At 41.2% G+C, this 14506-nt stretch overlaps 1 protein-coding gene across 4 annotated transcripts in view; it reads left to right on the top strand.

Moving 5' to 3' along the window:
• Positions 1 to 560: 560 nt before the first annotated feature.
• Carnmt1 (carnosine N-methyltransferase 1) overlaps positions 561 to 14506 on the top strand; it is a 43243-nt gene continuing 29297 nt past the window's right edge. Inside the window, exons 1-3 of one of the 4 annotated variants that reach the window (XM_004638122.3) lie at positions 561 to 1009; positions 8548 to 8743; positions 9512 to 9675. In XM_004638122.3, the coding sequence (XP_004638179.1) occupies positions 795 to 1009; positions 8548 to 8743; positions 9512 to 9675 (575 nt within the window). In that variant the 5' untranslated portion in view covers positions 561 to 794. The other 3 variants (XM_023722971.1, XM_023722969.1, XM_023722970.1) reach the window with 3 other exon arrangements.

The following is a 14506-nucleotide window of genomic DNA, read 5'->3' on the forward strand; positions in this document are numbered from 1 at the left end:
GCGCGGGCGCCATCACCAGTTAGGACGGAATTAGGACTTTTGCTGTTTATTTTGTGTTCTCTTTTTGTTTTGAGACAGGTTTTGCGACGTCGCTTAGCATGGCCCCAACTTGTGATCTTTCAGCCTCAGGCTCCGGAACAGCTGAGATTACAGGCGCAGGACACCGCATCAAGCCGCGATCGGGACTCTTCCCAGATCCAATACGACTGTGCGTCCCCCTTCCGTATGTAATTAATAACTACTCATAGCAGGAAGTGAACTGTGTCTCTGATTCCCTGAATTTACAGATCTCAAGCCAATCTACCAGCGCCGACCTTTTCTCCCCTGTCCCTCCTTTTCTACCGCCCTCGTCCCATTTCCCGCGCCAGCTCCGGGACCCTGCAACTCGCCCGCTCAGCTTCCGCACCAGCTGAAGGGCACAGGTGCCAGCCGCACAGGCCCCGCCCCGCCCCGCCCCTGCCTGAGCCCGGCCCTCTCCCACCTGGCCCCAGCCACGCCCCTGGCAGCGTCCTCTGACGTCAGCGCGCCGCCGCCGCCGGACTCAGCAGCAAATGAACGCCGGCGGCCGCGGTCCTCCGCCGCGCCCTCGCACGCACACGCGCGCACGTTCCAGGAGTCCTGGAGACCCGGCGGAGCCGGGCGCGGAGGGAGGCCTGACGGCGGCGGGGGCGGAGCGCGCCGCGGGTTGGGGGCATGTCCGCGGCGGGCGCCGTCTAGAGGATCGCAGAACAGCCGCCACCACGCTCTCAGTCCCGGCGAGACGCAAGCGAGCCAGGCCGCGGGCCGCGGCAGCAATGCAGAGACGGCGGCGCCCTCCGCCGCCCGCCCCTCAGCGGCCCGAGGGCGGCGGGCGCGGCGGCGAGGCCGTGGAGGTGCAGTTTTGCGCCGGGCGCCTGGGTGCGGCCGCCGCGCTGTCGGCGGCGGAAGCGGCGCACAGCGCGGAGGAGGAGGAGGAGCGGCTGGAGCGAGAGCACTTCTGGAAGATCATCAATGCTTTCCGCTACTACGGGTAAGCACCGGCGGACGCCCAGCCTGCCCAGGCGCCCTCCTCCGAGGTCTGGCTCGAGGGTGGCCGGAGAAGAGGAGTCGCGACAGTTGAGGGCACGGTGGTGGGAAAGTGCGAGTGCCGTAAGAGTGGACGCGAGGGAGCCCGAGTACACGGACACGTGGGATACCGTCGGTCGGACCTGGCTCCCCCAGACTAGCTGGTTCGTGTGAGAACAAGTTTGCACCGCAGCTCCTCGCGTCACGAGTGTTCGTGCACTTTCGGGCTGAGCGATTGAATGAGCTCCCTGCCTCTGCCCTGGGGGTGGTGGAGGCCTGAAGGGCTCCTGGTGTCCCGCAGCTTGCCGAGGAGCGCGGCACATGAGTGAAAGCTTAGTAAGAGCTGCTTTATACTTTCTATTATGCAAAAGTGTATGAAAATCTTCCTGGGCTAGGCATGCTGATGGGCGCTTTATGTTTCTCATTCATAATATAATTTCCTAACGTTAACGTCTTTTTTTCTCTCGATAGATGTTAAAAATAGCTTAATCACAAAGTTTCTAATTCCAAGGTCTGAAAGGACTTAGATCAACTGGATTTTCAGGTAAAGATACACATTCCTGTAAATGATGTGAGAGTCCCCTAGTAGCTGAATACAGTTGAACTCTACTCAGTTCAACCACAGACGCGTCATGACCTAGGCTGGTAAGACCGTTTAGATGGGGTCCTGCTGTGCTTCCTGCCCAACTTTTTAAAAACGTTCATCTCATTAGTATTTTAGTTGTTAATGTACATTTGCTGCTAGACTGTGACCTCCTCAAGGGCAGGGACTAAGCCTTACTTATTTTTGTGTCACCAGGGCTTGCCAAATGTTGTTGAAGCTCTATTTTTAACAAATAAAACATAGTAGCAAAGAAATAACATTCATTCCCATTGACTAATGGCTCCTCTGGTATGTTAATTTGAATTTAGGAGCTTACCGAGTGGAAGTACAAAAATTACTTAAAATCCGATTACATTTGTAATAGAATTTTGAGAGTGGAGGTGCATCCTCCACTCTCAAATTGCGCCTGGAGCTTTGAACACACTAAAATGTGTTTTAGCCCTGAACTGACCATCCAGTCTTGGTGACAAGAGATTTCTTTAAAGTTCTGAGATCCTGATGAAATAATTTAATTAAACCCAGCAATAGGGATTGTGGGCTGTATTGCTTTGGAAGCTCAAAAGGAAGTCAGTGGATTGGGTATTTATTTTTCCAGATTTAATAGCAACTGAGGGAGGAAGGCGGTGCATAAGAGAATTACACTTGATAAAAGAATTGTGCCTAGGAGAACCATGCGGTGAAGGGGAGGTGGCTGACACAAATGCTGAGGGATAGGTGCAAAAAAGGCTGGTACATTTATTATTACTATTATTATTATTATTATTGAGACAGGATCTTGCTATGTGTTCCAGACTGGACTTGAACTCACTGTGTAACCCAGGCTGGCCTTGAACTGGTGGTTCTACTTCAGCCTCCTAAGTGCTGAGATTACAAGTGTGCACCACCACACCCAGCTTGAGTTGATGTTTATAATTAAATATTGGATAGACTCTGAGGAAAGGACTGACTTGGAACTGATGTTTTGTGACCCATATAGGAAAGAGTGTTGTGTGCGTGGATTAGAGATTGTGCTACTATTCTCTCTGCTTATCTCTGTCGGCTTCACCTGGGAATGGGGAGATTTCATGTTTTCAAAATCTTTTTAAAAAATTTATTCTAAAAATGAAATACTTTAGATTCCTGGATTGAAGAGAGTATGATAACAGTATGTCACTTAGAGTCAAGGAGTACAGAGAAATTGTGTAGCAGAAAACACACTGGAGTGTTTCATGCTAGCAATTCATTGTATCCTAGATTAGCTTTATACTGTAGCAACTAATCACATCTGGTGAAATTTAAGTGTGAATTAAGATTTTATTAAATTTAAAATTCATTCTCACTAGCCACATTTCAGTGCTTTGTGGCCACATTTGACTATTATCTGCTGTATTGATCTCGTGGATATAAGCCTCGTCATTGTCAAGATAAGTTCTGATAGCCAATCTAGTCCCATCATGAGTACTTTTACATTTTGAGGGTTTGGGTTCTGCTGCTTAATGTCCTTTTGTGTATATGTAGATTTGCTTAATGGACAAAAGGCTAGAATTTGGAGGGGATTGAACCCAGGGCCTTTACACTGAGCTACATCACCAAGTGCCCTCCTCTTTTGTGTGTATCTAGAGAAAAGAGTCTCAAGTTGTCCCCAATTTGCAGTCCTTGCCTCAGCTTTCCAGAGCGATAGGATTATAGGCATGTGCACCACACCAGACATGTACATGTGGCTTCCGGACACTAACTTATTTGAGAACCAAAGAATTGTGTGTTTGCAAAATGTTCCTTTTTTTAGATCCCGGGAATCATTCAGGACCTCATGCTTGCTAGGTGGGTGCTGCGATGCTGAGCTATATCCTGGCCACAAATTATTCCTTTAAAACAGGGTAGGCAGTAATTATTTAAGCTCTGAGGTCCAGGCAGACCTTTTAGAACTATTCAACTCTACCCTTGTGTGGGACCAAACTAAAGCATTGTGTAAACAAGTAGGCCTGTTGGTGTTCCAGTAAGAGGCTGCAAAAATCACCAGGTGGCCAGTGGACCATAGCATAAAAGTTTCCAGGATAGAGAAATAAGCCCCAGTTACAATAGTGTACTGGTATCAAGCTGTGTTCTCCACTTTGGTGTGGTACCACAGTGTGGTGGTGGTGGTGGTGGTGCAGGTGGTGCAGGTGGTGCAGGGGACAGCTCCCAGGGCTCCAGAAACACCAGCCATGAGCTATAGCATGGAGCTATACTCTCAGCCTAGTGCCGCCTGTTGTGAAGAGTGTCTGTGGGTATATGTTAGGGCAGGCTTGCACAGTATTGAGGTACCAGGGGTTTAAGATTGCTGCATCTCATCCTGCTCTGTGTGGTTCCTTCCCTTCTGCATCAGCCATTGATAGCATAACTCACCCCTCCAGCTCCCATGCAACTGTAATTCCATGTAGCTCCATGGAGAACCCCAAGTGGTATCTTGGGCATATGAGTATTGGCTAGTTTTTCATGCAGTGAGGTGTAGAGATTCAGCAATGACAAAGGTGAGACATATTTTCAAAGAACTTACACAGTTGGGGTTAGGAGGGTGGTAGAAGATTGGGGACAACGCTTTTAGAGAAGGGGTTCTCGGTACTTTAGGGACAGTGGGGCCTATGGCAAATAAAGCATCAGAGGTAATATTCATAAAGTGCCCTGGGCTTGTGGTCAGAACTAAGGTATTTGGGGATGACTCTTTGTTTCGGTTGAGTTTTGAAGTGTGCCTAGAGGAAGGCCAGGAAGGAAGATCAGTAAGGCAGCTTATCCTTTTGACTTTGAACTTTAGCTGCTGCATTCCTGCCATCTGCCCAGCTTACCAAGGCCACTGTAAATAGGAGTGTAAATGAACAATCTTTCTGAAAAATATTTTGTCAGTAGCCTTAAAAAATCCCTGTAGACCTTCTAGTCTGCTTTGGAAATTTATGCTAATTTTCTTTTTCTAAAATACCATCTTTGATCATTTTCTCTTGCTGTAACTAAATATCTCATGTTAAGCGCTTTATTAAGGAGGAGTGGTGATTTTGGTTTGAAGTGTTAACAGTAGAGAGTTCAAAATTACTTGGCCGTATCTAGTGAGATCTTACTTTGTGGTGTAGGGCAGCATAGGATAAGAGGCCAAGCAGCCCAGCTCACCTCTTTTCTTATAAAGCCCTAATCTCATTGTGTTAGGGCTCTCCCCTTGTGGTCTCAGTTAACCTTAATTACCTCCCAGAGGTCTCACCTCTGAATACCACAGCTAGATTGTCTACCTTCTTTATTATACTGCCCAGTGGGGAGTAAATACCAACTGAGTTTTGGTGCAGTGTTCAAACCTCAGCAAATCTGTATGAACAGACTTTGAACACAAAAAAAATCTCATCATAAATAGGTGTATAAATTCCCAGTAGTGAGGTAATATTCTAGCAAAATTTAGTTACATGGAGCAGAATGTTAGTTATTGTGATCATATGGTATTTGAGAACTTTTTTCTAATCTAGGAAAATTCTTTTGGTAAGAATGAAAAATGACAGGTGCCTCCTAGACTTCAGTGTACATGTGGATCATATTTGAGTCTTCCCCGAAAGGCAGATTGCAACGTAGTAGGTTTGGGTGGGACATAAGCTTTTGCATTCCTGTTTCCAAGTGCTCTGTGATTCTGTGTACCATACTCTGAATAGAAAGGTGTTAGGTGAAATAAGCCAGTCTCAGAAAGACAAATGCCTCCTGTGCCTACTCATGCATGTGTGAGATCTGAAACAGTTTCCCAGCAGAGTAGTGCACTGATTACCACAGATGGGGGAAGGGTGGAGAAAGTATGGGGACATGTTAGTCAGAGGGGAGAGTTGTGTTTACCCAGAAGGAATAAATGCTGAGTTTGTGAGGGGGCTGATGTGTTAATTAGCTTTATTTAGGTATATATATATATATATATATATATATATATATTTGGTACAGGGTCTCACTGTGTAGCTCGGACTCATAGTGATCCCCCTGTTTTCAGCCTCCCCAGGGCTGGTTTTACAGGCATGCGCCACCTTGCCAGTCTCTGGTGGCTGGCTCAGTGTGCCTGGTGTGGGCCCGGCGCAGCCTGAATTAACTTGATGTAGTCATTCCACTTTTTACCTATATAAGATCACTTCATAAATACATACATACTTAAAGCATATCCAATTAGAAGCCATCAGTATTCAGGGTTTTTTTTAAAGATGCTATGTGATTTTTCTTGATGAGACATATATGCAAAAGTTTAAAATTTTTCTAGATATTATTGACCCTCTGAATATTTTGTATTTTTGCATTTGTCGTATTTTCATTGTGAACATGTTAATTGGGTAAATTAGATGCTGATTTCTGAGTCCTTGCTGTGTTTTCAGCCAGTGGTCTGTGTTGTATACCTTAGTTTCCTTTTCAGTGAACCCTGATGAGGTAGTTGGAGGAGGATCTTTGAGAAGTTTTATGGACATTTTTCAGGTTAATCCACATTATGTACGTAGCTGGGTTAATGGCCAGCTTCAATGAAATCTCAATAAATGGAAGTTTCTGTGGTGATGGTCATTACTATTATTATTATTCTCTTGTTGTATGTGAGACATGTGGCACAGAGGAAGGAATTTTGGCGACACATTGCAAGTAGGTGAAGTGACTTGAATTTCAGTACAGGTCTGTCTGACTTCAGAGGTCTCTATCACACTTTGTGTTGTGGCAAAGAAGAGCGCATCTGCTGCTGACGGGACTTCTTCACATTGATTGCCCTTAAGAACTTCCTACCAGTCCACCATATTCAGGCTTCCTGAAACATGCCTAGGCTTTTGCTGGAGTTTTGGCAAGAGCTTCTTCTAAACTTCTTTTTTACTATTCAGAAATTAGAGTGTAATTTGACCTAAAAATACAAAAATGAGACTTGTTTGGCTGAATAGAGAGAATAATTTAGTCAACCAAATTAGAAAATATTCTTCATTTTCATTTTGTATTGAGTAAATGCCAAGGGACCTTTAAAACATATACATAGATGTTATAAAGTTTAGTTACATAAAGTGTAATGTTAAGTAGCCTTTCTGATCATAACAATATTTAAGAACTTTTTTTCCAACCTAGGAAAATTCTAAGGATGAAAAATTTCACGTATGTCCTAGACTACTTCTGTGTGCATTTGGATCATATGTGGAGATATATATATATATATATATATATATAATATATATGTATTATATATAATATACATATATATATGTTATATAAAATGTAAGGAAGATCCAGGCATAGTGGCACACACCTGTAACCACTGTAATCTCTGTACTTGGGTAGCTGAGGCAGGAGGAGGATTGCTGTGAGTTGGAGGCCAGCCTGGGCTACATAATGAGTTCAAGGCTATCCTGAGAGACATAGCAAGACCTTCTCTCCAAAAGATAAGGAAGTATATAGTAAATACCCATCAACTCATCACTGTTTTCCCCTCAGAGATAACAATGTTCCTGAATTTTCTTCTCTTTGCTTTCCTTAATAGTTTCCTAAATTACTTGAGGAATTGTACCTATGTATTCTTTTTCAGCTTGCTTTTTTTTTTTAAACAGATATTTATGTTCCTGCATTTTATTGGAACCACTTTCTTCATTTCATTGATTCTCTTGTGTAACTCTACTGCAGTTTCCTCATTCAGGCTACTAGGATAGGCCTTTGGCACGGTTTGTTGCCTCTAACAGTGCTGTGGTGAAGCCTGTCCATGTTCATGCTGCTATTTACAGGAGTTTCTTGAGTGTGTGTGTAGGAGCACTGCTGGCATATGGCAGACACCGCCGTGAGCTTTACTACGTGATGCTAAGTATTTTCCAAAGTGGTTGTGCTTATTTATGTACCCACCATCAGTGTGTCCTAATTATTAGGTGTCCTAATTACTCTGCGATTTCACCAGCATTTGATACTTTTCCTTTGTGTACCACATTTTGAATAGAAAGGTGCTAGATGAAATAAGCCAGGCATGGAGAGACTTTTAAGTTTTGCCAGTCTCGATAATGTAAACGGTACTATTGTGTGCAGCATATTTAATTTCTAGAATTATGCTATCACAGCTAGGTGTGGTAGCGCACACTGTAATCCCAGCAGTTGGGAGGCAGAAGCAGGGGGAGCTCTACAGATTTGAAGCCAGCCTGGTCTTGAACGAGTGAGTTCAAGGCGAACTTGAACTACATAGACTGTTTCAAGAAATATATAATGTTCTCTATTTTAATTTTATTAATAAATAATCCCCCAAAGGACAATAAGCTTACTCTAGAAACTTTTGCAATGCAAATTGTGAATATTATGTAAAGTACTTAGTTTTTCATTTGCTTACTATTTTGTGTATAAGCTCTTATGATATTTTTTTCCAAATTTTAATTTTGAAAACACATTTTATATATTCAAACTAACTTATTCATTTTTGCAGTGCTGGGGCCTCTCACACATGCTGGGCAAGCAATGTAGCACTCATACATTTTCTTTTTTCACAGCAAGAGTTTTTTAGAACCTGGCTCTCGCTGCGTGGTTCAGGCTGGCTCCCACCTGAGGCTGCCCTCCTGTCTCAGCTTCCCAAGTGCTGGTGTTACAAGTGTACACCACTCGGTGGCCCACAGTTTTGCTTCTTGATGATGAAATCTAAGGCCGTCCCCTGGTTTTGCATGAAAAATATGTATTTTAAAAATTGAAATCATAAAAGTAATTTTACACTAATCTTAGGTTTCTTTTTTTAATTGGTGAAATTGTTTACATTTGCTGCTTATAAACTATTTTTCTTTTTGATTGTCTTGAGAAGGATTTGCAAAAATAATACAGAACTTTCTAAGGTGATATTGGGGAGAAATAACAGTTTGTAAATGATAGAACAGAACCTAACATAAATCTTAAAGTTGGCCTTGTTGAGAACTCTTTTGCCAATTTAAAAAACACCTTTTATGTTTTAGCACCAGTATGCATGAGCGAGTGAACCGAACAGAAAGACAGTTCCGATCACTTCCAGATAATCAACAGAAACTGCTTCCTCAGTTCCTTCTTCACTTGGACAAGATCCGGAAATGCATTGATCATAATCAAGAAATACTACTGACCATTGTGAATGATTGCATACATATGTTTGAAAATAAAGAATATGGAGAAGATGTATGTGAAACTTTGTTCTACTTGTTTTTACTTTAGGGTTTACCTAATACACTTTGAGGTGTTTAGTTATCATCCTGGACTTCAGTTTCATAGCCTTGCGCAGGTTAGTTACTCTGTTCAGCAAATGTTGTTATTGTACATCCATTTACATAGGCTGAATTGAACTGTGCGCCAGAAACTGGATTTGTTCACTGATTCTGTTTTTTAATACTAAGATATTATTGGCATTTTGATACATGTTTGATGTAGTGTTTTAAATGTTCTGGCATATAAATTTTTATAAATGACGTTAGTAGCAATGTAAAATTAACTTCCCTTGCTAAACCCATATTTTTTTTCTATCTTATCTGTTGACATGCATCTTTTTCTTTAAAAACTTATTTTCATGGAACTCTCAAGGGACTGGTAGTACTAGAAACTGAAGTCTTCTTTTTTTATCCATGGGATAGATACAGGCGGGCGCTCAGTGTGAGCCTCTCCCTGCTGCTCCGGCAATGGCCTGCAGGGATGGCCTTCCCTCTTAGAAGACAGGACGTCCAGTCTCCATAGCAGCTCAGTTCTGGTCTTCTCTTGGCGGTTTTATGCTTAATGACCCCTAATCTGTTGAGGATATTTTTACTTAGGATCTGATGCGCCAGTGGAACCCGTTGAGGTGAGAGGCTAGTGATTTATCCGCTGTACCATCTGTCGGGCCCTTTAGTTGCATGTCCATTTACCCCTATTCAAAACTGATTCTCAGAAGCTAATCAATGTCTGTTTTCTAAACAGGGTAATGGAAAGATTATGCCAGCATCTACATTTGACATGGATAAGTTAAAATCTACCCTGAAACAGTTTGTGAGAGACTGGAGTGAAACTGGGAAAGCAGAAAGGGATGCCTGCTACCAGCCAATCATTGCAGAAATTTTAAAAAATTTTCCAAAAGAAAGATGGTAAATAGTATCTTTGTATACATAGTTTCTGTACAATTTGTATACATAGTTTCTCTGTAAGACATTTCACAGTCTTGATTTGTATTTATAGGTTGCTCTGAGCCCACATATTTTACATTGGTGTTATATTGGTTTTTGGATGCTTTGTGTGTAGTTGTAATTCATATTTAGAGTAAATTTTGTTCTGTTAATTATAAAAACTTATTTAGGAATTACTAGGAATATTAAATAGTCATTATTATGGATGTGCATCATTTTATAACTTGTCAAAACAAAAGCTACAAACTTCTAGTTCTTCTCACGACTGCTAAGCAGATGAGGTGTCTGTACTTCTTTAGGGTTGGGGGTTGAGACAGTGCCTTGCTGTGTAGTTCCGGCTGGCCTGGAATTTACCGTGGCCCAGCCTGGCCAGCCTCGAGAGCACTGGGATTGCAGGCCAGGGCTGCTCTGCTTGACTGAGGTGTCTACACTTCGAGGGGAAGATCTTAATGCCTTTGTGCAGTGGAGTGGCTGGGCAGTCTGAAGATGTGGTCTGCCTTTCAGAATAACATTAGCAAATGAATAAAACGCACAGGATTTCAAAGAAACCAGTATTCTAAAATAAAGTTATCAAAGATTTGAGATATGTTATGCTTTTTGCTATGCATTAAATCATTAAATATATTCTAGCAGCAAGTGTGATTACTGTGTTAAGAAAATGCCAAATTGTGTGTATTACCTTGATAACCTAGAGAACTGGTGTGAAGTGAAAATAAATTAATTTCTATTGGTGATAAAGCTACAGGAACTGCTAAAACTGCTGTTGCTTGTTGCCTACATTCATAATTGAAGAAAAATATCATTTGAAGGTTAGTCAAATTAGAATGAGAGCTATGCTTTTCCATCTCCACTCTGGCTTAGATGCGCTATAGATAGACAGATAGAATGATTGGAGGGAATTTAGTGTCTCACTTACGGATCTTTGTTTGCAGGCTTCTTGTCTACATCTTCCCCTTCTCAGTGATTGATAATTTCTAAGTTTGACATATCCCTTCAGAAATTTCAATATATGTGCATGTATCTCTTTTCTATCTCTTTTTACCTGTTTTAAAATAAATTCAAAATTAGGGCTCGGTGCATGATTTATACAGAGACAGCTCATACACCTTTTAGCTAAACTGACCAGGTTTTAGCACTTCATCACGCTGCTGTGTTATTTCCTCCCTCCCTCCCTCCTTCCTTTCACTACTTTATGCATGTCTCTGACACCACCCATACTTGCCTAAATCACTTGAGTAGATTGTATAGGCCATACTTTTTTACTGCTTAATCACAGTTTATCTTGAGAACAGGATGTTTTCTTTTTTGGCTTTTTTGAGACAGGATCTCTTTGTATAGTTCAGGCTGCCCCTGAACTCACTGTGTATCCTAGGCTGGCCTCAAACTTGGGGCAATCCTCCTGCCTCAGCCTCCCTAGTGCTAGGACTATAGACATGTGCCACCATACCTGACTAAAGATGTTTTCTTACGGTTATCAAATTGAAATGTAGCCATACATACTGTGATGATATATCACAATGTCTGTTAAAATGTATAAATTACACTGATAATGATTTTTGTAATTCTCCATCCAAACCTGGATACTTCATTTAATTGTGTCTTAGTCTTTAATTTGAAACAAGTGTTTTGGCTGTTCAACTCAATGACCTTGGTATTTTTGAAGTGTTCGTGGGAGTTATTTTGCTGAATATTGTGTGCTTTTCAAGAGTTGTTGTCTCTGAGATTTGGGTACATCCTTAACATCCAGTCAGAAATTCTTTGCCCTTGTCTCTACAAATTGCTTTCTCTTCCTGGGACTCCAATAACATATATGAAACTGTTTGATATCCTCTCATAGGTTACGTTGTAAATGGCTTTTCCTTTTGTAGGCCATCCCCCAAGTTTTTGTAGTGTAGTTTGCATTATATCTGTTGACCCTACTTTGGCAGCACTGATGCCTTACTGTGCGAGTCTGGGAAATTCTTTGAAAGGACTCTATTTCTGGTACTGTATTTCTTTAAATTTCTAGCTCTTATATATTTATTTTCTGTGCTGGAATTACCTGTATCTATGTGATTATCTTTGCCATTAGATGATTATCTTTCATGGTTGTTTTAAACTCTGCCTGATAATTTCATTATTCCTATTTTCAGATCATTGCCTCCCATTTTGCGGTAGTAGGGCTAGAACACAGGTCCTCACACGTGCTAGGCAGGCACTCTGCTCCTGAGCAGCGTTACCTGCTACTGGGTCTGGTGTTTTTGAATACTTTTTGTCATTATGGTTCCTTCTTCACAAGTCTCACAATTTTTTTGATTGATTGCTGGACATTATATATAAAGGAACAATGGATATGGAGCTAAATAATACTAAAAACCAGAAAAATATTTTACTTTATCCTGCAGGCCACTAGTGTGGGGCTAAGTGCCAAATAGTTATAATCTCTGTACTTTTATGTGTGAGCTGCTCCAGCCCATTCCTCAATAAAAATTGCATCTGATGATGTGGTAATGCAGGAATAAAGTACAGTCATCTGCATGTTACCTCTCATTTCTTCCTGTAGTAACAGGAAAATTTTTGTAACATTAAAAAGTACTTGGACTGTCAAAGCACAAAAATACAGTTCCCATCAGTAATAAATTAACTTCTGTGTCCATAGAAACTGCTGGTGTATTGATACTGTCATCTGCAAAGGATAGGAATGAGGTGTGCTTTTCAATCAGCTTTTAGCATGTGTAGCTTCTAATTCATCGTTTCATACCTAGTCATTTCTGTGCCATGTAGATTGTTTTAAGTAGAATAAATCCACTATAGCAGTTTTCTGGGAGGTGATTGCACATATGCAAGGCAGCTGTTCTGTACTGACGTTATTAGTGAAAACAGACTGCTGCACGTTCCTCATTCTTTATATAAAACTTTTTTTTCTTACACTTTTGGTACTCTTTTTATACTTGGATCAAAAATAGATTTGTCATATATGAGATTGCAGGATACTGTTTTTGTTGGCGTGTATTATTCCCTTGTTCAATACATACACACAGCTCTTGTCTCCCATTCTATAGATTGTTTCTCACTGTAAGCATGTGGTTGTTAATTTTGTGTCCATGCTGCCGAAGCGAGCTGAGGTCTAGTTTGCTTACTTGTGTTGCTTGTGCTTTTCATGTCACGTCCATTGTCAATATTTTACCTTGTGCTTTCGTCTAATATAACATAGATTTTAATTCTCAAGTTTTTCTCTTTGATCCATTTTGAGTTAGTTTTTTTATGTATTATAAAGTTAGGGCCCAATTTCATTCTTTTGTTTTGGATATCCAGTTTTCTCCTTGTTAATATGTGGAGATTTATTTCTGGGTTCCATATGTTAATTCTGTTGGTCTGTATATCTTGTCCTAATGCCAATATCATACTGTTTTAATTAGTACACCTTTGTAATTTTTTTAAAAAAATTTTATTTATTTATTTTGTATTTTAGGGGAAGGGTCTATAGGGTGTTAGGGTTTCACTACTAGATCAGACGCTTAGTGATGCACCTGTTTAGAGCATCCCAAGAGCTGGGATTATAGGCACATACCACCATGCCCAGTTTTTCTTTCTTTCTTTTCTTTTCTTTTCTTTTCTTTTCTTTTTACTTTATTTTATTGAGAAACAAATATCAATGAGACACTTTCCAAGCTGATTAGTAGGACATTTTCAATAATTAGTACATTGCACATTGTTATTTTCTCAGTGTTCATCCACGGCACAAGAAGCAGTGAGGACATCCCGCCCATACACTACTACTACAAATCCTTCCTCTCACTGAACTAAGCGAAAGCAGCCATACATCTATCCTAACTATTCTGTATATACAAATTCAAAATGGTCCGTCCTCTGTATCCCCCTTCTCTAGTTCGGTCCTGTCGGAGATGGGTATTCTATTGGCATCTAAATATTATAGGTGCTTGAATTCAGCAAAATAATCCAACACAGTCCAGTAGTCCACAGTAGTAGGGGTTTGTCTGCAGAAGTTGACTAGAGCATTTTATAGCTCAGCATATTAATATGGCTTTACTTTATAAACTTTCATTTTTATACTTTTCTGCTGGATGGTTAAGACCAAGATAAAGCAAGACCTATATAACAAGAAATGTAACTTTTATATCAGATAAGGCCAGTCAAATCCCCTCAGGATTTCTCCTGTAACCCTGTACTGCACTTTGTAGATCTTTTGTGTCAGCCATGTGGATGAGTCATGGCCAATGCTTGACCAGTTTGCTCTCTGTGAAAGCCTGAGAGAAAGTTTTCTCTCTATGTGACTCTCTTTGGGCACACTGTACATCATCGATCACATTCCTCTGTGGCTCCATAAGCTCCTTGATCAGAAAATTTGGGGCACAACTGAGTTACATGATATTACAGTACGGGTTCTCCTATGTCCTGAGTCTTCACTGACCTTGGAAGACTAGGGCCAAAATGTTGGCGAATCTTGGAGCCCTTCCTTTTCTCCAATTTTTGATCTACAAACTTAGGTCGTTAACTCTTCAGAAGAGAAGCTTATTATTACCCTGCAATATATGCAGTTTGGTTTACCCTAACTATCTGTCTAAATATCAGACATCTTAGGCATGATGTGGAATAGGTATCTTCCATCAAGTATTGATGTGTTGAAATTTAAGTCCTTGGGGCTGGTGAGATGGCTCAGTGGTCTAAAGCACCTACTTAGAATAAGCTTAGCAAATCACAGGGACCACGGTTCAATCCCCCAGCACCACATGCCAGCCAGCCCCGCCCCCTGGTGGGCTGAGCTGGCCACACACACACATAAATAAATAAA

Source organism: Octodon degus, unplaced genomic scaffold, assembly GCF_000260255.1.
Source record: "Octodon degus isolate 3935 unplaced genomic scaffold, OctDeg1.0 scaffold00095, whole genome shotgun sequence".
NCBI lineage: Eukaryota > Metazoa > Chordata > Mammalia > Rodentia > Octodontidae > Octodon > Octodon degus.